Genomic DNA, 23,805 nt, shown 5'->3' with positions numbered 1-23,805 from the left:
CTGCGACACAAGGAGAAATAAATTGTTTGTTAATAAACATTTCTTTAAAAAATATAGCCAGAAAATGGAATTTCCCTACAAACTTGACCCAATTGACCTTTTTTGAGACAAACTAGCACTACAAAATGTAGGTCATATCATTCAAGACATTGCAAAGTTTGGAATTGGGGTATTTTAAGCACCAACATTTATAATTGAAGGTTTTCATGCAAAAAGGGCGTATGTAGCATTTTGGGTCGATTTTTTTTTTGCAGGATTGAGCTAATTTATGGCAGACTGACTTGTTTTGACATGAAAAGCATTGTTGTGTAATTGTTTTTCTTGATTTGCGCTTTGTTTTCAAGAAATAACGTATGCAAAAAACTCAGTTTTCCAAGGGTATCTTTTGGAGATCTTTTGTTGATCTTTTGTTGAGCGAAAAACAAAAGAAACCTTTGTTTTGCTACACGATGAAGTCACTGAAGCATGGTATTTGCTGCTAGTTTTATTATTTATATAATTATGCGATTCTTTTACCGTTGCTTCGTTAGCAAAAGCGGATAAGGCGCTGAACAGCCCGCATCCGAGTTTGTTTTGTCATGACACCAGTTCGATACGAGGTTGGTCAATTTTTTTTTCCGGTCTATTTCTCTACTTCTTTCAAAAATCAAAACATCTATTTAAAAAAAATCGTGCTGTTGAAGCTGCTAAACATAACTGTTTAAGTTCGCGCTGCATCAAAATCCACCTTTGAAGGATTCGCTCCAAAAGATGCCGCTCGGAAAACTGAGTTTTTTTGCATATGTTATTTCTCGAAAATGAAGTGCAAATCAACACAAACAATTATGCAACGATGCTTGTCATGTCAAAACAAGTCAGTCTGCCAAATATTAGCTCAATCCTACAAAAAATAAAAATCGACCCAAAATGCTACATACGCCCTTTTTGCACGAAAGCCTTCAATTGAAGGGCTTGGTGCAAAACCATGGTAAGTGATGATTTTGTATGAATTTTCTTTTTTCTCACAAGTTCCTGAATTTTTGCATGTGGTTTTCAATAAGATAGAAAAATATGGCCCTGTATTTTTGTCGCTGGTTTTCACTTTGTAATGCATGCAAAAAACTCTGCTTTTCCTGGTAGCATCTTTAGGTAATTAGTTGTTGTAATATCAGCATGCTATTGCAAAAATTTTTTTTCACCTAACGAACAGCAAAATATTGATTTCACGTCAAAAAGTGAGCGCAAAGATGTTGATTTCACTTCAAAAACAGTAAAACGTTGATTACACAAGAATGCGGGCCAGCAGAGATGTTGATTTCACATCAAAAATGTATAATAAATAGCCTTAAAGTGCACCTAGCCCCAAAAATTTATTTCGCTAAAACGAATCCAGACTTTATTTGAAGCATTTGGGCAAAAAAAGTTTTGAATTTGGTGGAATCCTCGATTTTCTATGCCCTTTCAAAGTCGCGCTTGAAGTGTTTCACGACCACGTTTTAGGGAGTCTGGGGCAGCGGTACCCGATGACGTCTACCCAGGAACCAAACACAATAGCGCCTCAGTCAACTCTCTGTATTTGCTTGAGAAAATGGAACACAAAACTAATCATTCCAATGTATTTTGGGACTAAAACATCCAAGTTTTGTCTCAGAATCATTTCTTTTTCGTCAACGAAGTCAGAGTTAAGTTTCGATTCGGAAGACTCCGAAATAAACTACGATCAAGCACGTTCAACAACTGTGAACTCACTGCTTAGAGCTTTGAGAGCAATTTACAATATTTCAAGTGACGAAGGGGAAGACTTCTTTGCAGACGAGCTGCTTGTATATTAGGAATGGAAAGCTAGATACGAAGTGGAGGAGCAGGCAAACGAAAAGCAGGAAAGAAAACTCAAGGACTGCTCTGGATGGTAATTTTGTCAACTAAACATAAGATCCCCACGCGTGTTTATAGCCCATTTACATTTGTCCTTAGTGAGAATGTATTTTGTCAAGGTGTGATTGTTCTGTTAAATCCAGTTTGTGTTTTACTTTCAGTTGAATGCTTCATGTTTATAAGAGCGACATACATGTTGCAGTTTTCGAGACTTGACCTCCAAAACATTGGCTTCGATCGATTGAAAATCGTATTGTTTGGACCTGTAGTTTTGAAGCTGTGGGAAGCAAGGTGGAAGGAAACATTTCATACAATTACCGATTTCACATTGTCACACGTTTTAAGTCGTAACTCCAAATAACCAATGTAAATTGTTCTCAAAGTTTGCAGTGAAATTCGTCGGATAAGCGAAAAGGATGTGTTCCCTAAGCGGTCCGCAGATAATGTTATGCGGTCATATTTTCGACGCTATTGCACAGAATCTTTGTCGCACTGCTGATTTCCAAACCTTCGAAAAACTCTGTGAGTCTAACAATTTTGTTATCATGTAATTCTACAGGATTAATCCTCGACTTTCATCTAAATCAAAAGAGAAATAAGTGTTGGTTAGCGGCATACAGCTGCGATCTATTTACATATCAGTATGACGCTTCTTGATCATGATCGGATCACACAACTTTGCCGGTTATGTTATAAATACTGCTGGATTGGAAGATATAGCTTGTTGGTAGTATTTCTACAAATTGCTGGTTAGCTTTAAGCAGAAAATTTATGAAAATAGCGTTCGAAAGTCTGCGGAACAAATTCCAGTGAGAGTTCTTCAATGGTTCTCACAGATTCAGTTCGCTTGTTTCGGTTCGACAAAATCAACCATCGTTTAAGTCTTTATTGCACCATTAGCCGATCATCGTCAGTAAATTGTACAGTATATCTTTCTTTAAGTCTGGAATATTGCTGCAACAGCCGATAGCACCTCTGGAAGGCGTTTCTGCACATTTTTCGAATGTGTATTGCACCATCCTGTAGGAAATGAGAGGACGTGATATCCAACCTTCCTGGGTAGACGTCACAAGAGCCGCTGGACCCATTCTCCTCAAACTCGGTCGTGAAACAAAATGGTGGTGTTTTGGAGCTATTTTCGAGATTTCGTCACGGCACAGAAACTCGAGGATTTAACGGAATCCAAACATTTTTTCACAGAACTATTTCAAATAACAAATAGATTCATTTTAGCAAAAAAAACTTGGGGGGTTAGGTGCACTTTAATAAATAGCTGTAATAATAAGATTATGGCTGAGCAGAAAGTTCCATCAGACTGGAGAAGATCGCTCATTGTGAAAATCCCTAAGACGGGGAATCTTAGGGTTAGTGCCATCGAACATCTTCTGTAGAATTCTGATCGACAGAATCAAGAAGGGTGTAGATGACAGGCTGCGCCAGGAGCAGGCTGGCTTCAGACAAGGAAGGGAAACTTTGGAACAGATATGTGACCTTCCACAGGAAAACGTACATTAACGCTTTTCCATTAAACGGCTAAAAACTAACACCTAATGAACGGAGAGCAAATGACTTTTCAGAGCATTTGAACGACTTGGTTAATGCTTTGAACGGGCAAGTGAAAATTTCTAACCATTTCCGCAAGCATTCAAACAACTAGCTTGAATTTTCTCAACGCTTTTTCTGAATGCGTTTAACAGGTAACTTAACGATTTTTGGCACGCAAGAAAAGTAATTTCTTAGGTTTAATTCTGTGTTTTCTCTCCGAGGTAAGTCAAATGCGGGCAGAACTTTTCGCATTTTTGCCGCGCATGAAAAATGTGACCTTACATTTTGCTGTTCTTTCAATCATGTCGCAGGTGCTTTTGTGAGAATTAAAGGAAAAGCTGCTTGTAACTTGAAATTGCGCATTCTTAATGACGAAAAAAATAACGTATCCTCTACAAAGTAAATTCAGAGCACGCAGCGCTTCTAAAACTGTTGTGTTGAGTAAAACAGTGGTTACCTTTTATACCACAGTGTAAACTTATGTAAGACACAATTAATCATTTAACAATTTCCGCTATATTATACCTTTATTACAAGTATTGATAGAGAACTTTTACAGAATGAAAACGAATCTATTTTTATTGAAGCTAATTACAAATTATCAGTCAGTCTATGGTGTTCTGCGCCACAAGATCTTCCGTCCCGTGTTTACAAAATTGCCTAATTTCATGGTACATATAATTTTTTCTCTCATTGCTTAGTCCTTCTGGAGGGATTGTTGTTGGAAGAACAGCTGGTGGTGGATAAACTGATGGATCTTTCAGCAACACGAATGATTTTTCAGCAGAAGAGCTGTTCTCTTTGTAGTAAACTCTACCAGGTTCATCCCTTGCAAAACGAAAGTGTGGTACTTCTTAATGTTTGACAGTTTGTTAAAATATCTCCCAACAAAGGATGCCCAGTTGCAGGTTGGTACAATGACTCTGCCGTCATGAGTTCTGACTAACTGAGCTTTATTCACTCCCATGGAACTGGATTCCTCAATCACTCTAGCAAGTTTGTAAATTGAAGAAATAAAATTCACCTTGTAAACTTTCTCTATGATCCCAAATGAGCGATCGGGAGCAAATTTAGTATGACCCGCGCTTAAAAATGAATAAGTAATATGCTGGTGAAGTTCATTCATTATTTGCTAAGTTAAGTACCATAAGAAAAAGTTATTCTTGTTCTGTCCTGAACAATTGTCTGCATGAAGGTGAGCGCGTGTTTCACCAAGTCCGTGATGGGTAAAATAATGATGAACCATGCTGATGGTCGAATTCGCTCCTTTTCCGACACTGGTCGCTTCGTTGATCAAATAATTTACCTGCCTCAGAATAGCCTCACACATAACACCAAAAATCCCACATTTGCAAGGAGTTTTAAAATAGATGGGGCCAGGCTGCATTGGGTTGCTTGGATGATGTACCAGCTGAGCATAATCAAAGGAATAATGCATTGTTCCTTCAGTAAAACACGGTGCATGGCTTTCATTTAGATCTATAGTGTCCTTGATTGTTTGAAAATTGTCTGTCTCCTCTTTACACGTGTCTTTGTAAACGTTTCTCAGTCAACGCTAAGTTCAATTGTTCTTGTTGTTCACGTATGCAATCCGATTTTTCATTATCCAGAAAATTTGCAGCTCATAGCAGCTTCGTTGTGTTCTGCTGACACGTCTGGCAGAGGTCAGTCATTGGTTTTGCAACCACTAGTGTTGGATGGAATTGCTCCCAGAGTTCAACAAACTTTGAGTAGCTGACAGCCTGCTCTCTTGTGGCTTCACGTGCAACTTCAAAAGAGCGCCAAACGCCGATCTTTGTTTCGTGCAAGGACAGAAGTTTGATATCTTCGCCTTTGTAGCCAAGAATCCTACCCGGAAGAGAAACGGCATGTTCCTCTGCATAGTTTGCTAGAAATAGCTTGACACCCTCGACTACCGCAAAAGGAAGTGTATTCTTTGGAAGTGTTCTAGTGTTACCATGTGTCCTGACGAAAGGTCACTGTTCTCGAAATGTTCTCGTAAGCAGTGGAGGCGGGAGTCACTTATCCCATACATGAAAAGAAACATATCACTGCAAATGGGCTTTGACTGGAACAGAAAATTGCAGCGAGCACTTGTTTCTTTTCTGTCCAACCGCCTCAACGCCGGTGACTGCCTGTATGTTAGCCAAAATTATGAGGTCCAGTTCTCTTGAAGAAAGTTCATGAATATTGTTCAAGTTTGCAATGATCTCTTCCTCCGTAAACTGAGATGAGCAGGGACTATCCTTTGGACCTCTGGAGCATTTGCAACCACCTTCTAAGAATTCTTTATCGTCCTCCATCATTTGTGTTTCTCTTCCACACTGCTCAATATCTATTTCTACTTCTTCCGCCATTCTTGTCGAGGTTACAATGAAATGTAACAACAAGCGGTCGTTGCTATAATGACATATCACACAGCTAGACCTGGGGATGGGTGTTTCGCTGCCATCGATGGAAAACATGCGAGCATTATTCAGATTATTTTCATTCGGCCGTTCACGCTAAGATATAATTTCCACATTGGAACAAAATTCTCCAATGCTGAGAGGAAAAACATGTGTTTGTTTCCTGAAATGCTGATAAAATGCACGAAAGGGAATTACGCAATGTGACTTTTGTTTCTTATGAATGATTTTCCATCCATGTGCGAATAGCTCGAGTAAAAACGTGGGAGAAGTTTCGGCGAACAGCCATTCCAGGGAAAACAAGGTATGTTTGTAATTATTCATCAAAAATAAACTGGATCTGAACAAAAACAATTCATGAAGTGCTGTCTGCTTGTTTGTTTGCTCAGAATACCTTGAAACTCCGAATTGTATGTTATCAATTTTATAGAAACTCTTCTTTCGAAAGATCAGATATTTCACATCTCGCCTCGTAGATAAACTACGCCGCATGAATGAAAAACATAACTTACTCACAATTGTTTTACGTTGAATTCAACACTTAACCAGTTGATGAGCGTTTAACTTTCACAGTCAACGTTTCAATTTAACGACTTTTCGAATGCTTTCAAGATCTTTTAACGCCACTGAAGGGAAATTTGAACGGTTTTTACTAACGCTTTTAACAGACGGTGAAAACGCTTTTAACAACTTTTCCAACGTTATAAACGGCTAGTGCGAAAATTTTAACGGACATTCTAACGCTTCTAATGATTTTCTAAACCGTTTTAATGGTAAACAAATGACTAACAAACACTTTTAAGAGTCCCTGTCCATAAATATGGAAAATAACTCGGCAAGGGTCGAAAATTCTATTTCGCTTGTGTTTTTACGGTAGATAGGCTAGGGCATGACAAAAACTACTGGATAGTTTTTTTGGCAAAATATCCTTTTATTACAAAGAAATATGAAAATTACCAAATTCGGTTAAAATTGTCATTTGACACACCATTTTATTCAACAAGTTTGAGAGCCTCGTATGCAAAATCATATCATTCTTCCATCTTTAAAGGTTTCCAAATCCAACCGTCAACTTATTTAATGGTCGAATACCATGAATCTATGACTCCATTTCAACACATAATTATGATCACCACTGCATCTAAGTCAAAAATGGCTAAGTGATTTGTAGATAGTTGCTTGCTTTGCACTACACCCAAATATTACATTTCATCATCATTTGATCTATTGCTGCTTGAATCCTTGCTTGCAGCGGTTCCTCGTTTGTTCATCACGCAATGCCGTCATCCCATTTTAGGAGGTAGGGATAGGGCAATTCCTATCCTAATAAGGCTCCGTAAGGCTTGGAACCACAGGGAGCACATAATCTTGTTGAGTAGGAAGAGATTAAATTAAGCAATGAAAAGAATGAATAGTTAACCACTGCCTGTGTTGTCATCTTTTACTAGACCACTGCTACCTACACGCCCTGCGTAAATACTGTAACGCTTAACTCGTACCTAGGCTTTTTCGTGCCATGCAATTATTTTTGGTTTACATATAATACAGTGGGCTAGCCTCGGGGAGATGGGAGGTGGCCACTTAATAGGGGTGAGCTGCTTAATAGAGGTTGGTGTACCTTAAATATCTTTTCACTATCAGGTTATAAATTTCCTAGCGAACATGGAGTCAATTCAAGACAATCATTATAGACGTCATCCTGGGAGACCCAGGAGCACTTAGTGGGAGCGGGGAAAAGTCTAAACGGGTGAGAAAAAAGTTCGGCCAAAGACCCATTTAGACTTTTTCACCACTCCCACTAACTGCCCCCGGGTCTCCAAGAATGACGTCTAGCATGATTGTCTTGAATTGACTCCATGTTTACTAAGAAATTTAGCTAAATTTATAACCCGATTGTGAAAAGATATTCAAGGTACACCAACCTCTATTAAGCTGCCAACCCCTATTAAGTGACCACCCCCCATTTCCCCAAGGGTAGCCCACTGTATTATATGTAAACCAAAAATAATTGCACAGCGCGAAAAAACCTAGGTACAAAGTTTAGCATTACACTACTTATGCAGGGCACGTAGGTAGCGGTGGTCTAGTAAAAGACGACAACACAGGCAATGGTTAACTATTCAATCTCTTTATTGCTTAATGTAATCTCTTCCTACTCAACAAGATTGTGTGCTCCCTGTGGTTCCAAGCCTTATGGAGCCCTACTTATTAGGATAGAAATTGTCCTACCCCTACCCTCTAAAATGGGATGACAGCATTGTGTGACGAACAAACAAGGAACTGCTGCAAGCAAGGATTCAAGCAGCAATAGATCAAACGATGATGAAATGTAACATTTTGGTGTAGTGCAAAGCAAGCAACTATCTACAAATCACTTAGCCATTTTTGACTTAGATGCAGTGGTGCTCATATGTGTCGAAAGGGGGTCATAGATTCATGGTATTCGACCATTAAATAAGTTGACAGTCGGCGATGTACATCGGACGTTGTGTAAACAAAAGCAAACTTCTGCTTAATGTGTGACAAATGGTGACAGAAACACATCAAATCGGCTTTTGGACCTGCCTTTTGCAGCAAATAAGGTTAGAACATTTCAAAATTATCAGCTCTGTGTCTATTTCAACTTAATATAGCGCAAGACATGTGGCACGTGCTAAAATATATGTCTAACCTATAAATTGAAATTTGACAATGGATGGTCAAATATCTGCATTTTTAATGTACTTTGAAAAGCTCTCACGTCGCTCACAATCATTTATCCAAAGAAATTTTTACAGGAATCTGTAGACCATCCTTCTGCGATTCAACCCCCAGAAGCTTAATCCATTTGAAGGTTTCGCACATGGTGAAAATCAATTATTTTTACGAAGTACTTTTAGGCGAACAAAATACATGTCTTCGAAATTTAATTATTTTGCAGCCAACAAAAACTGCAACATTCCCTAAAATCAACCCAGTACACAATTAAACATTGCACAAAAATATTTGAGTGTTTTAAAGACAGAAGAATGATCTGGTTTTGCATGCGAGGCTCTCAAGCTTGTTTAATAAAATGGTGCGTCAAATGACAACTTTAACCGAATTTGGTAATTTGCATATTTCTTTGAAATAAAAGGATATTTTGCCAAAAAAACTATCCAGTAGTTTTTGTCATGCCCTAGCCTATCTACCATAGGAATATGAGCGAAATCGAATTTTCGACCCTTGCTGCGAAATTAAGAATTTGTCTGATTTTTACAGGCAGGCACTCTTAACCGTTAAACCGAAAAGTGTTAATATATTATGTTTTCCCGTGGAAGGTCACATATTCACACTCAGAAACATCCTTGAGCAAAGTATGGAATGGCAGGCCCCCATCTAAGTGAACTTTGTTGACCTCAGGAAAGCATTTGATAGTGTTATCAGAGAGGTTATGGGTCATCATGCAAGAGTACAGCATCCCTAGTATGTACATCAACATCCCCAGAGACCTGTATGATCAGAACTTAAGCTGCATCCTCGAGGGCAGAAGAACATCAGACTGCGGGTTCAAGGTGAGAAGCGGTGCGAAACAGGGTTGTGTTATGTCTGGCTTCATCTTTGTTACTGTGACTGACTGGGTCATGAGAAAAACACTTGACAAAAGAAGAGGACTGCGTTGGGATCTCATAGCTGTCTTCGAAGAGCTGGACTATGTGGATGATATTGCACTCTTAGCAAGCAGACACAATGACATCTAGGACACGACGTCCTACCTTCATGACATAGGCAAAGCAGTGGGTCTTAATATCAACCACAGCAAAACCAAGACCATGCGCCTGAACTGCAAAAACAACGACCTGATCACTGTTGGCAGCAACCTCGGCGCAGTGTTAGATAAGCAAGACAGCAGGGAGGCAGACATCAAATGAAGACTAGCAAGGAGTGCAAGGAGTGCTTTTGCCACACTACAACCCCTATGGAAATCATCAAAGTACAGCTCTAAAACTAAGCTGCGTACTTTCAGCACCAATGTAGTGGCCATCTTACTGAATGGGGCAGAGATGTGGAGAATACATGAACAAACTGGATGCTTTTCACAAGAAATGCATGAGAAAAATACAGAGAGTTTTCTGGCAACACCAAATTTCAAATGAGGATCTGTACAGGTGGACCAATACACTGCCACTGTCAGTGAAAATAAGGATATGGAGATGGATTGGGCAAGTCCTGCAGAGAGACGGCGATAAAATTGCCAGAACTGCACTGACCTGGGCACTGACCGTAAACTTGCCGTAAACAAAGATAAGTGAATTTTATTTAAAATGACGCAAACATTGTCAATAGCTATTCTCGCTTTTTCATTGGCTACTTAAAAAAGTCCATAAAATCTCATTGGTTGAAAAGTTGACAATTTAATAGCTGAAAGTTGAACTTGAAAACTTGCATAAATTAAAATTTTATCTGTCTGTACTCTTATTGACGATAAAAATGAGCCAATCAACGTGCAGAAAATTAGACAGTAATTGTAAAAAATCAGTTTTCACTTTCCAAACTTTGATGCCGGCAGTGCTTGGCAAATGGGCCACAACTCACATAAGGGTTTTTTCCTTGGGCAAGAACTGCTCTTGGACTTTCTACCTGGAACATCAAACATCAGAGCGCATTTTGCTTCTTTAAAACATTTTGATGACTTACCGGTTTATCAAGGCTTTATGATGCCTCTCAACCACTAAGCAGGCATGCAAGGTTCATTAAAACAACACTTCACAATATTAGTTGACAGAGCTCTAAAGCATCACATCTCTTTTCTGTTTGATGATATTTCCTTTGATACTCCATCAATTTCATGTGTTGTATTCCATGTCACAATAACCAACGTAAACAATCTGTTTCCAATATTCCCACTCTATATGCTATTCTACTGACTTACAAGGAAGACAGCTAAGATTCTGAGGGATTTGATTTCGACTTCAAATACTATAAACAGAAGCTACATTTGTGCATCATATTGGTATAAGACACCATCATTGGTGCTTCAGAAAAAGCTAGCTTAACCCAGGAAGATTTTCTTCCAACAATGTGCAAACAAATGAAAAAAGTCCAGGTCAGTATTTAAAATATAATTTGCAGTCACTTATGCAAGAACGAGGCCCTTCATTTGAGATAGTCTGTCCGTTTCCCGTTCAACAAATAACTCCTAAAGACACAGCCAGGAAAAATCTTTTTTTTTTTGCATAGGTTATATCTCAAAAAGGAAGAAAAAACCAGCGACAAAAACTAAACAACAGTGTTTTCCTATTTAATTGAAGACCACATGCAAAAATTCAGGCACTTTTGAGAAAATCATAACTTAGCATGGCTTTGCACTAAGCATGTCAATTATTATACAGTGCCAATATAACAAGCAATCTCACTGGTTTAAACAGCATACTTTAATATGAGAGTAAAAGCAGTGTGCATGCAGCTTTAACAGGACTAACACAAAAATAGCAAGACCTCAAGTGGTGCGTGTTTTTATCAAAGAAATTTGGCCCTCTTTAAAAAGAACTTGTAAATCAAAACACTTTTGCTGATGCAAACACATGTATACAATCTGTATTGCCATACTACATGCATAACCTTCAAAACTTGTCAGAAGTAAATTTTAATACTGGGTGGGGATAAACATTTTAATAAAGACCAATCATGCTGAGGTAAAGTTGTGCTTTTTTTGTCAGTGATTATTACCAACTTTTGATTTAGTTGGGCTGTAAATATCATTAACCAAAAGTGGGAAAGTGAATTTGCTTCTTCACAGCTTCAATAAATAGTTTGGTAGATCATGTTGCAAGAGTTCTTTGCTTGAGAGAAAAGGTTAGTTCCTCCTGTGTAGTTCTAATTTCTGTAACCTGATTTTTCTTTCCCAAAAAACGTTACATTAATGTATGTTAAATTAGTTACAGTCAATAAACTAGAATCAGTCAGTAAAAAATGCAGACTGCAGACCGGGAACAAAATGCCTACTGGGTGCGAAATGCTGACTAGGTACAAAATGCATACTATACAGACTGCAGACTAGGTACAAAATGCAGACTGAGAGTAAAGGCTGTTGTTTTTGTCTCATAATTGATAACATGCTGTAACATGTCATTTTATAACTTACAGTGTTGGAAATTAGCGCTCACTCGCTTGCCAATGCAAGTATGAAGAGCATTGTGTGACTACAAATCATCGAATACTTGCCCGTTTGGCAAGTACAATTTTCATTTTTGGAAATTATTTAACCTTACTAATATTTTTGAACACACTCCCTTTTATTTTTGATTTTGGCAACAATACATCTCTCAACATAAACTTACCAGTGATTTTTTGACCTTTTTTAATCTTCCAAGATGTGCCAATAATACACAACTTAGTGTTTCATAAATAGACAAAATGAAATACGGCTTCCCAGCTGTGATAATTTTGGCCCCATGCACTCTACTCCAGAGGAATTTGAAAATGGAGGTTTCACTCTGAAAACGCATTAAAATGTTTCTGTCTACATTTCACCGGAGGAATTTAAAAACACAACAATCACTGGTCATTTTGGATTTGTGTTTCAGTTTGAGAAAAACGCACAAATTCAGGGAAATCACATGATTATTGTGATGCCATAGTTTGCGAAAAGCTCTGTTAATTTTCAAATTGTTTTCCCTCCACACGAAAATGGAAAGCTGGCATTTGTAAATTTGTCCAGTTTGAAAGCTCCCTTTTCTTGATGGATTATTGTGGACAGTCAGAAGGCCTAGCCTTTGAAATAAAGCCGCATTTTTAAATTCCTCTGGTGCGGAGTGGACACTGCCTTAGGCCCTGTCATTCTGAAAATGCATCAAATGTTTTCCGTCCACACCGCGACAGAGAAATTTATAATGCAGCTTTATTTCTATGGTTAAGCCTACCATCCACACAAATCCGTCAGGAAAACAGAGCTTTTCGAAAATACTTTTCAATCCAAAGGAATTTGATAACAACAGCTTTGTGTTTCACTGCGGACAAAAAAAATTTTAAAACAGGAGCTTTTCGAAAACGACCACGTGGTGACAATCATGTGATTTCCCTACCCGAGCTTTCCTTAAGCACAAATCCAACATGACCAGCAATTAGCGCAGGCATTTTCAAATTTTGTCTTTAAAACAAAGCTTTTCAAAAACGATGACATCATGATAATCAGGTGATTTCACTAACCTTTGATTACCTGTTTTTCAGTTAAAACTACAGAAATGTGGAAATATTTTCCAAGGAGTGTCAAAAATTGATGATTAAAATAAGGATTAAACTATTGAATCTAGCTGCGATCCTAAGGAGGTAAAGTCTGCATGCGAGCCAAGTGGCCCATCAGGCTGGAGCTTATCCCGATTTCTGTAGCATGAAGCGACTAGGAGTATTTCTACTCCCCCCTGGATGGGATGCTAGTCCATCGCAGGGTTACCCCCAGCATTAAGTTCGCCGGTACCCATTTATGCACCTGGGTGGAGAGAGCCACTGTGAGAGTAAAGTGTCTTGCCCAAGAACACAACACAATGTCCCCGGCCAGGGCTCGAATCCGGACCACTCAATCCGGAGACGAGCGCACTAACCATGAGGCCACCGCGCCTTCCACTGCGATCCTAAAGAGGAGTCTCATAAATGGACCAGGTGACATGAAGGTTCAACATGAAATGGCAAGCTGGACGTCCATGATTACAAGATACTGAAAAAAACACATTTTTGGTGAATCCAAAATCATTGCAGAGATTTGTTGGGCAGAGTGGAGGCATCTTTCTGGGTGAATGAAAATTACATACACCTGGCGAGTGCATTTTAATACTCACTCGCCCATGGCGAGTGCTGTCAAAATTTAGTTTCCAACACAGAACTTACCAAGTGTTTTCCGCAGTCACATTCCACATTGGGTATTATTCTTGGCCATATTCTTTCTTTAATAGAATTTAAGGTTACCGCATACCTTCAGGGGTGTCTCGCCTCAAAGCGATGTAGCGTGTACAGTTTAAGCTGTAGATAGTTGACCCTGTAGATGACCCTGTGAACCTCATATCAAATTAAAGCTTATAGAGCTGGCTATCAAACTATACCAAGAATTTTGAAACAAAGTGAATTGCCGATTTTTTCACGACCACTAAATGCAAGCACCCTATTCACATTTTGGAAGCTACAAGTCAAAGTGAATTTTGTTTTTTGCGTATTTATTTTTTTTCCTCGCTTCCAGGACAAAAAGAGCCAAAAAAGCGTATCCACGTTTTGCCATATTCAATTGTGGTAAAAAGTTACAGAACATTTTTGAAATAGGATTTAAAAAATGGGAAGTGATTGAACAAAAACTGTTCTCGGAGAAAAAATGATTTGAAATAAACAATTCACAGAACACGTTTTTTATTTTTATATATTAATCTAGCTACTGTCCAAATTTGAGCCAATCAGTGCTTGGAAAGTTCACTACCATAAACCTCACGGTGAAATTTACGTGCGAATCTCCAAAAAACTCTTGTGTTTCACAATGTGCCCAAGGTGGAGGGAGGATTTTTCTGTAGCTCAGTTTTTCTTGAAGCTGGTCTGGCAAAATGGGGAAGACCAAAAAGGATACGAACGCTAGAGTGGCTGGGCGAAGAAACAAACAAAAGAAAGCGAGGTGGGGCAAATCTGCTCGGATAATACTCCAATGGATCTCACAGAGTCCAACAATTCATCAGTATCAGACTCAACAGAAGAGTCACTGTAAACATCGCTGTTATTGCTGTCAAATTCCTAAATGTTTACAGAACCTTTCTCTTCTCTTGACTCAATCTTTTTGTCCACTTGATACGATAGCTATAGCTTAATCCGCAAGGTCAACTTTCGCTTCTTCACTCATTGATGTATTTTCATTCGTTCTTCACTGTTTTCATTTTTTCGAACTGGTTCACAAGTTTTCCGTGGTTCATGCTTACTTATAACTTAATAGAATTACACCTCATACGTAAAATGCTTGGATTAACAATGCTGATCAACTGAGTACCCAGCCAATTTGTGGTATCCACATAGGTAATATTCCCACAAAGTTATCTCAGTTGATTGCATACACGTTGTAGGGCTGTTAATCAAGAGGGAACTTTTACTTCCAACCATAACTTAAAACCTGCATTTCTCTGCCAATGTTTAGTTTTTCTCTTTTTTTTTTCAGAAATAAGAAATTACTCTTTGACCATTACTTTGACCCAAAAATCCAAATTTGAAGAAAATTGCTGATCTGAAGGTATACGGTAACCTTACAGCCTTTGAAGTCTTCACACTTTGCGTGTGAGAGATTCTAGTATTAAATAGCGTGTATAAATATGATGGAAATGTTATCTACGATCAAGTGAATAAGAATCTTGTAGCAAATTAAAGAATTAAAGAACGTCAAAAATAGGGATAAATGGAGAGGGATTGTTGTTGTCCCACAGGGAATGAAGAGGATTAAGTAAGTTAAAATTCCTACACATGTAATATAATACATCTTAAATACAAATGAAGAACAATCGACAAATTCTTACGGGAAAAAGCGAAGCATCATTTTCATGACTGGTCGTTTCTTTACTTTTCTTGTCGCTATTTGGTAACTAGAAACTACACAGTTATTAAATAATATGTAACAATCAGTGTGTGTTCACCCTTGAAGATTGAAAAGATATCAAGAAAAAGGAACAGTGTTGCTTTAAGTCTTTTCATTTTCCTTTCCTAATTTCTTGACCCTGTGAAGAGCCTGTTTCCAGGCTATAAGTCTGCATTTGGCTACAAAAGGAACACTGATTGATCATGTTTCTTTGATATTGCTAACCTGCATTCAGGAATTTTTTTGGGGGGGGGGGGTGGGGGGGGTGAAAGAGGGAAGGGAAAAACAGAACAACTGATACATTTACCTCTCAAGTCGCCTGTAGCCCCTTCATTGCTTCCCTGTCATATGGTTACGCCTGTACACTGGTTTTGATACAGGTAGGTTCTTTTTATCTTTAAATGGACCAAATAGCTCTTACTAGTTGTATTAGTTATTACCTTAGTAACCTGAAGTCGACCAGGAATTTTTTCACAACATTCCGTTTAAAACACTCTTTGGGAGTTTGCTTCTCAGCATTAGGGTGATTACACTGCATCAAAGATATTTGGGGCATTTCAGCATTAGTACCCCATATCCTGCAGCGGGTCGAGGTCGGATCCAGGCAGGGCCAGGCATGACCGTCGAGAAAACCATTTCATTTACATAATGAAAATGTATTACATATGTAAGACCATGCTATAAAAATAGGTTAATCAAAAGCAGATTAAAAAAAGAAAAGTATTGGAAAATATACATAGTTTGAGTTAGCTACAGATGAGATAAGTAAAGTTTGAAATCTGTATAAGCTGGCTTATTTAAGTGGACCTTTTCTGGCAGCGGGGTGGGTTTGTCCAACCCCCCAGAACCACCCCAGCTATATTGTGTCATGCTATAAATGTCCAATCAGATTTTGTCAGAAATTCATGTGGTGGTTGGAAGCACCACAGTGACAAAGCACAATGTACGTGTTTACTTTCCAGCAAGTTGAAATGTCTCTGTTTCCGTCAAGAAACAACCAGCAGTTCCGAACGGAAAGTGCGAAGTCAGCTACAATAGCTTCACTTAACGGCAGCAATAAGGCTAACATCTATAACGCTACAAAATAATAAAATATAGTATTACACAGCATTATAGATGTTAGCCTTATTGCTCTTAGCCTTATTAATAGGTGAACATTGTAAAGATTGTGTTCATGAAAAATAGTGACTTGGATATATTAATATTCAATAGGTGTTCTCCCAAAGCAAGCTTATATTGCTAATGCGCGCTGCTGTCCATCATTTGGTGAACATCAGAATCTTTTTAATGGAAGTGACAAAAGTCTTAAAAGTGCAGGAATAACTATTACAACAGATATATTTGAGAGACCTCTATACAACTGCATCAACTGCAGATCTTTTTGACACTTTCCAAATCCATTGATAAATGACGCTCAATCGTATTGGAAGCATGGCTAAAACTATTTCTTTTAAGCAGAAGATCATCCAGGTACATTTCATCTGCTCTCTCTTTAACGATTTGTGAATAAAATGTTAAAGAGACGAAGTTATAGCCACTCAAGATCACAGCCTCCAGGCTGTGAAGTCCTAGCCTGCAGCCATCAGGCTTCGTGCTCGAAATTATACCAGAAATTACGTAACCAATGGGAAGTTGGGGTAAAGACTCTTGCTTTACGATCAATCAGAAAAAAGTCCAGATTCTGGACCACAGGCAGATGGCTTGCAGCGTTTCAGCCAGAAAATTCTACTTGAGGGCCAAGGTGGCCCCTGAAGATCTTTTTAGGAGCCAATTTTTTAGGAAAGGGGCCAATAAATTGAAAGCTACAGAAGGAAAAAATGCATCAGGATACCAAGAAAAATAAAGCAGTTCATTAGGATCTACGCTAAAATTTAATAGTAAGTGCTTTTTGAAGTGTTTCTACTCAATAAAGTTGCTTTTGAATCAGATACTAGTATGAAGGATCCATGCATTACAAGAGAACAATCCTTAGGCATACATGACGTAGTCAATGATCAAGGGTTTGCAATGCATTATAGGGCGATTTCAAATACAGTCAACCATTTGGAAGTTTTCCAAGGTGAGAGAATCAATACTTAGCTCTTATTAACTGAGCAGGAGGTCTGTCTGGGAGAATCTTGATCCAGGTCATGAGTACAGACCTCACTGCATTCAGTCTGTACACACAACTGAGGTCAAGATTCTCCCATACAGAGCGACTTAGTTCAGTTAATAAGATGTTTATTATCTGGCAAAGAAGAAAACTTTAATTCGTTAATGTAACTGGTTTGCTGACATTTTGCTTGCGAACAGCGATGAGCTTAACTTAAACCTGCCAAAATTTGCTTGTCCTCTTTACTTTTTTTGTCATCAGGCTTTTTGGCACTTACATAAATGATTCTGAAGAAAATAAAAGAAAGTGGTGAACATTTTTGTATTTTAGTTTGCTACTTTTTCAACACAAAATGAAACCGGTCTAGATGCCGGTCTAAATGGGAAAATCTAGATCGCGGTCAATATCGATTTCAGCCAATCAAATTCGTGAATTCAGTAGTTCCCCGTCCTTGTGAGACACAGCCATATAATAAAGCAAAGTAAAAGGACAGATTGACTTCTTTTCTTATGCTGAATGTTTCAGAAGCAAAGATCTTTCAATATGATTTTCTAAAAGGACATAATGTGTGACAAAATAACCATTACTGATCGCCAACACAGAGAAATGTAGTTGCCATTACACCGTATTATGGCGACTAAACCAGAAGTTTTGGTCGCCAAGGATGAAATGCTTGTTGCATTGGCGACCATATCGATCACAATTTCGATCCCTGAGGTGGCTTTTGAAATATTATGCCTGTGTTAAGCCTGCAGTCTTGTAAAACGAAAGGGCCAAATTGGCCCTTTTTGGTTTTCTGGGGGCCATCTCTGATTTAAATGCGGGATTCCTGCAATGGTGCGCTCTTGCGTAAACACTGGACTTGTTAAGTACATTGTAATTGTAACAGGCGTTCTTTTTTCTCCTTTCCCTAGCTGCGAAAAAGAAAGAATGCCTGATTGCAGGTTAGAATATTGCATGTTATTTAGGATTACTACTGACTTTACGTGTGATGTCAGAAGACAGCTTCAAATTCTATTTCAGAACTAACATGACCTTGACGCTTTGTTAAAAACAAAATATATGAAGAAACAGGCCAAAGATAATCCCCCAAAATACAAATTTTTGTCAAAGATAACCACGGAAGTGCGACTGCACGATACTCAGCAAGTTATAAAATGTCATGCTATCATGTATTTGACAAAAAACTCTTTATTCTCAGTCTGCATTTTGTACCTAGTCTGCATTTTGTCCTTAGTCTGCATTTTGTACCCAATCTGCAGTCTACATGAGTATGGGGCCCTGCTCGGCGGCCCTTTTATAGCTCAGCTATAAATTATACGCAACTTTATATTGATGGAGCAGTCAAACTTTACCACACAGGACAATGGATGGGCTACCCCAAAGATGAAGAAGCTGTCAGAAAGCATGAATTTTATTTACTTCTGGACTCGGAATGCTCAAGATATAACTTTGTCAGTCCTGTATGATCTTCTTTTCTTGTTATATTGGTATTTTTGAATTAAAAATTTATAATTAAATTTAAAAATTTCTTTTTTGGCTAGAAGCAGCTTCCATGATTTTTTTTCATTACAATTACCCCTCCCCACTCCCCTTAACAGAGCATTTTACATAACTTGACCAGCCAGCCAGCCTGCCTGCCTGAGGACCACCATGCTTTGCAGTTACATAGCTCAGACATAAGCATGTTCTCCCAAAAAGTAAAAAATGAGCATCTTACAAATGAAATTACCTGGAAGTGAACCCAATGGCCTACAGCTGTACTTGTATGGATTTACAGGAAAGATCAGTTCTCAGTCTTTCGCAAATCATTTTCCAAGTTTAGTGCCTCGTAGCCACTCTGATGCTTTAAATAATGGATGCTCAAGTCCTTAATTACTAACCTGATATACTCATAGCCTAACTTTTGCATATCAGATTTATCTCCTTCTGTTACTCTTGCAAGGATACCTGTAATGAAAACAAAACAGTTAAACTTCACAACACTAAATAGACCTTTTTACTGATGTGGTGGCCATCTTGAATAAATTAATTGTTTTGCCGCTAAACTGCCCCTCCAGTTATGGGTCCATCTACCTGTAAACAAAATATTACTTCCGGTATAAGGCCTCCCTGATATAAGACCCCTTCCCCCCTAGTTTTAAATAAAATGAATTTGATTGATAATGATGTTTTTAAGTTTAAAATAATTAAAAACCAGTACATGAAAACATAGTTTGATCTACGTTGCTATGGCTCATTTTGAAATGCTGTTATTTTAAGTTCTGCTTATAAGCTCCCCTGGATACAAGCCAAATCAAACCTCTTACGAAATCATATAAGCCCAGGGCTTTTAAGTGGCTGTTTACAGTAGCTCCATAACTTCCGGTTAACACACACTTAATATTGACAGGTTTGTTTGTTTTGACGAAAAGCTCAGTATATATTTTCAATTGGGACAACTGACACTTTCCTCTAATCAATGAAATGCTCCAATACCAAGTAAACCTGAGCACTATACAGATAATTATTATCTGTAACTGTACACTGTACATGTTAAATTTTCATTTTTTACAATCAAACAGAAAGAGTAAGTAGAAAGCAAAGTTATCTGAGACTATTTTAGACAGATAAATTTCTGCTATTGATCACATTTAAAACAATATAACACTCTTAAATATTTAGTGTGATCGTAATCTGTATCTGTAGTATACTGAATGCCGGTATATAATTTCCCATATCCACACACCCAAAACATGAGTTAGAATCATTAAAATTTAATGATAACAGAAAAGTCTGTAACACTTATTTTGAGATTCCACATAAAACGCACACACAGTCAGATTCCAAACAGAGCTGCTACAATCAGCCAAAACTTGAAGCCAACCAAAAAAAAAAAATTAGCAATCGGCAAAATTTAATTCTCACCACCATATCAAGCAAGCTACACAAAAATGGTGTGTACCAATATTCCCACTTTCCTTAGAATGCTAGTAATAGGGAATTCAATACTTTCCTTATTACAGTACTTTAGTATGATCGCATCACCAAATTTACTTTCCTTGAGTAAGTACCTAAGCACGACTGCTCATTTCATCAAATTCACTCTCCTCTGTATGTTAGTACATTAGGATGGCTGCATATTTCACCAAATTTACTTCTCGGTTCCTTAGTGCGTTAGTACTTTACTTCAACCCTTCTTTATGCTCAAAGCTTTCCTTACTATGTTAGTACAAAAATACGACCCCTGCTTCAAAGCTTTCTTTCTTCTTTAAGATAGTACGATAGTATGACCCTTATTTCAATTCAAAACTATCCTTAGTACGTTAGTACAACCCTTGTTTCTATTCAAAACTTTCCTTGGTACTTAAGAAAGCCCTTGTTGTTATTCAAACTTTCCTCAGTAAGTTAGTATATTACTAAGACCCTTGTTTCCATTTAAAACTTTCTATTACATCCTGGGTATTGCATTCATAACTGGAAACACCAGAAATAACACTTAAGTTTTCTTTGGATTTTTTGGCAAAATGCATCGGGTTCTTAGCACAGTTTGAAGAAGTACTAAAGAAAAAAAGAGGGTGATAATGACTTAGAAGCAATGATATCGTCTTTCAGGTTGCAAGAAGGTCTGAATCAAAGGTCTTCCCAAAACAAGGCTACGGAACACTGTGAACAAGTTTAAAATGGACTTTCTCGTCTACGGTATGGAAATATTGCTAGTTCAACCAAACGTATTGCTTATTAAAATCAGCATTCTCTTCTAGAGGAATTGTTTTAATAGTGTTACTTATATAAGCTATTCAACTGACTTTTGAGTTCTCAACAAATCGACAAAACAGTTGGATAGCACAAAATTATGTACTTTTGGAGAACGTTTATATCCAAGTCAATATTTTTCATGAACACAATCTTTATGCCATTCACCTATTTATTATCATGCAGCACTATAGGTATTAGCCTTATTGCTGCCATTAAGTGAAGCTTGCTGACTTTGTACTTTACATTCGGAACTGCTCATTAATACCATATTGCTCACTTGCTTGAGGACCTGTTTGTTTGCAATATGGTAGCAAAAAAAAACATAAATAAGATGATCTACATGCATGCAAAGTTATTCAGCTGTGTGTGTGTCTGTCTATCAGTCAGTACATTTGTCTGTCTGCCTTCTCTTATCATAACTTGTACCTCCGTGAACAGCAGGATGGAGGGTCTTCACCCTTCCTCCTAACATCTCAGGAGCACCTGTCACATCTGACACATCCCTAGCAAGGAAAACATATCTGTATTTTTAAAAGGTAGGAAAACATTTATTGATATTAAATTGAGACCTATGCATCATTTTCAATACTGGTTACAATTTAACGGTTGAGCAGTTATTACAAACAAAGGAAATGGTCCTAAACAAAATTGTTTATGATAATGGCATGTTTTATGATCATCAGTAATATTAAGTGATTACAATCAGTAAATTAATTAGATTTTGTGTGAGTATTAAGAGTATTCTGACTCCTGTTCATGGAAGAAAAAGTACCGAGAGGAATGTATGTAAGTGAAACAAATAAATAAAAGTATGCATTCATGTACATATAGCCACAAAACTATAATCAAGCTGTTATTGAAGGATTTCTGGTGACTATTGTTAAATTTATGGCCAACTACTACAGTTCTGAGAGGAAATATTTATTTTTGCAACATACACATTAGGAAATCACATGCATGTACTTCAACCACTAACAAAGTAAATAAATAAAAATATCAATCAAATAGAACAAAAAGAACATTAAATTATTTTCAAGTGCAGCTAACCCCAAAATTGTTTTTCAGTTTTATAAATATCCTTGTTTTTTGATCATCACTGCAAAAATTATTGTTGTAGCTATTTTCATAAATTTTCTATAAATTTTAAAAGTGCGTAAAATTGGCCTTTTCCATGACCACAACCAAGGAAGCACGAAGAATGGGACAAGTTGGCCCGTGACATCATCAAAGGAGTAACAATGTTTGGCTCCTGAGAAGAATATGTGTGAACATGCGATAATGTGATTCAAAATCGTTGCAGAATGCAAGATGTGTTATTACAGGGAGTAGCAATACAGCAAGCTTATCAAGCTTATCAAGTATTGATAAGTATACAAGGAAAGTAAAACAAACCATTTAGATTCGCCTTTACCAACAGAAATTGTAGCACTGAAAGGAGATTGCGCTTGTTTTCAACTAAAACACAACACTCGGGTGATTAGCATACATAAAAAAAGACTTTTAAAACAAAAGAACAGTGCAGGAGAAATGTATTCATTTAACTGATACCATATTGAACCTTCTACCAAAATCTTGTCGAAAGATTTTTCATTCCTAGTACAAAAAATGCAAATTTGTGAAACGAAGTGAAGAGACAAATTTTCCCATGTTTTTGAATGATTAGCAGAAAAATATGCTCTCATCAATACAAACTATCAAGGGTTCAGTAACAGTATTTAAAGAAGTGTTGTATGTAGATTAGTCATCTTGGTGTTCTCACCATGCAGCCTCCAACTCTTCAACTAAAACACAACACTCGCGTGATTAGCGTACATAAAAAAGGACTTTTAAAACAAAAGAGCAGTGCAGGAGAAATGTATTCATATAACTGATCCCATATTGAACCTTCTGCCAAAATCTTGTTGAAGGATTTTTCATTACTAGTACGAAAAATGCAAATTTGTGAAACAAAGTGAAGAGACAAATTTTTTCCATGTTTTTGAATGATTAGCAGAAAAATATGCTCTCATCGATATGAACTATCAAGGGTTCAGTAAGAGTATTTAAAGAAGTGATGTATGTAGATTAGTCATCTTGGTGTTCTCGCCATGCAGCCTCCAGTTTAGCGCACAATAGCAAATACTGTGACATGTTTTCTGTTGTTGTTTCACAAGGGTTTAGTGGTGTTAGGGAATTTAGACGAGAGTTTCACTTTGCCCTGGGAGTTTACCTGCATATCTTTTATTTTCAACCATCGGTAGATCTGTAACAGTGGGCAGGACTGGACTTTAACTCCATCACATTTGAAGCTTGCATTGCCGGGAAAATGAGGGGAATCAGGGAAATATTTGAATCTAGACTGAAATGTTCTAACACTACAAAATCTGCATGTTAAGTCAAAGTCATATTACCACTCTTTGTGTTTATTGACAAAAATTCTTTATAACTCTTCAATACACTGTAGCTGTAACTTCAGCTGTAACTTCAGCTCTTCAGCCATTGTTTTAACCTTTACAAGCTGAATGGGCCAGCAAATTGTCAATCCTGACTTGCAGCGTGGCGGGCATGACTGGCAGCCCGTACTTCAAAGTGGAAAAAAAACATCGTAACCATCCTAATTGTAGCTAGACTCCAAATTG

General features: G+C 37.7%; 1 protein-coding gene, 1 long non-coding RNA gene and 1 pseudogene across 2 annotated transcripts in view; 1 reads left to right on the top strand and 2 right to left on the bottom strand.

Annotated features, from left to right (window-relative positions):
* The window catches only part of LOC145487512 (bifunctional purine biosynthesis protein ATIC-like), a 168,558-nt gene that overhangs the window by 118,012 nt on the left and 26,741 nt on the right, over positions 1–23,805 (bottom strand). The window contains exons 3-4 of the mRNA XM_081466330.1: positions 21,614–21,690; positions 19,333–19,399 (exon numbers count right to left, since the gene is read on the bottom strand). Of these exons, the coding sequence (XP_081322456.1) occupies positions 19,333–19,399; positions 21,614–21,690 (144 nt within the window). The remainder of the gene's footprint in view (positions 1–19,332; positions 19,400–21,613; positions 21,691–23,805) is intronic.
* Positions 7–15,596, bottom strand: LOC145487510 (uncharacterized; annotated as a pseudogene).
* Positions 21,698–23,805, top strand: part of LOC145487585 (uncharacterized) — a 74,204-nt gene continuing 72,096 nt past the window's right edge. The window contains exon 1 of the long non-coding RNA XR_014049420.1: positions 21,698–23,804. This is a non-coding gene — a long non-coding RNA (uncharacterized LOC145487585). The remainder of the gene's footprint in view (position 23,805) is intronic.

The sequence above is a fragment of the Orbicella franksi genome, chromosome 5, assembly GCF_964199315.1.
Source record: "Orbicella franksi chromosome 5, jaOrbFran1.1, whole genome shotgun sequence".
NCBI lineage: Eukaryota > Metazoa > Cnidaria > Anthozoa > Scleractinia > Merulinidae > Orbicella > Orbicella franksi.
The sequence above is the reverse complement of the archived record's forward strand: the minus strand, read 5'-3'. Positions and strand labels throughout refer to the sequence as shown.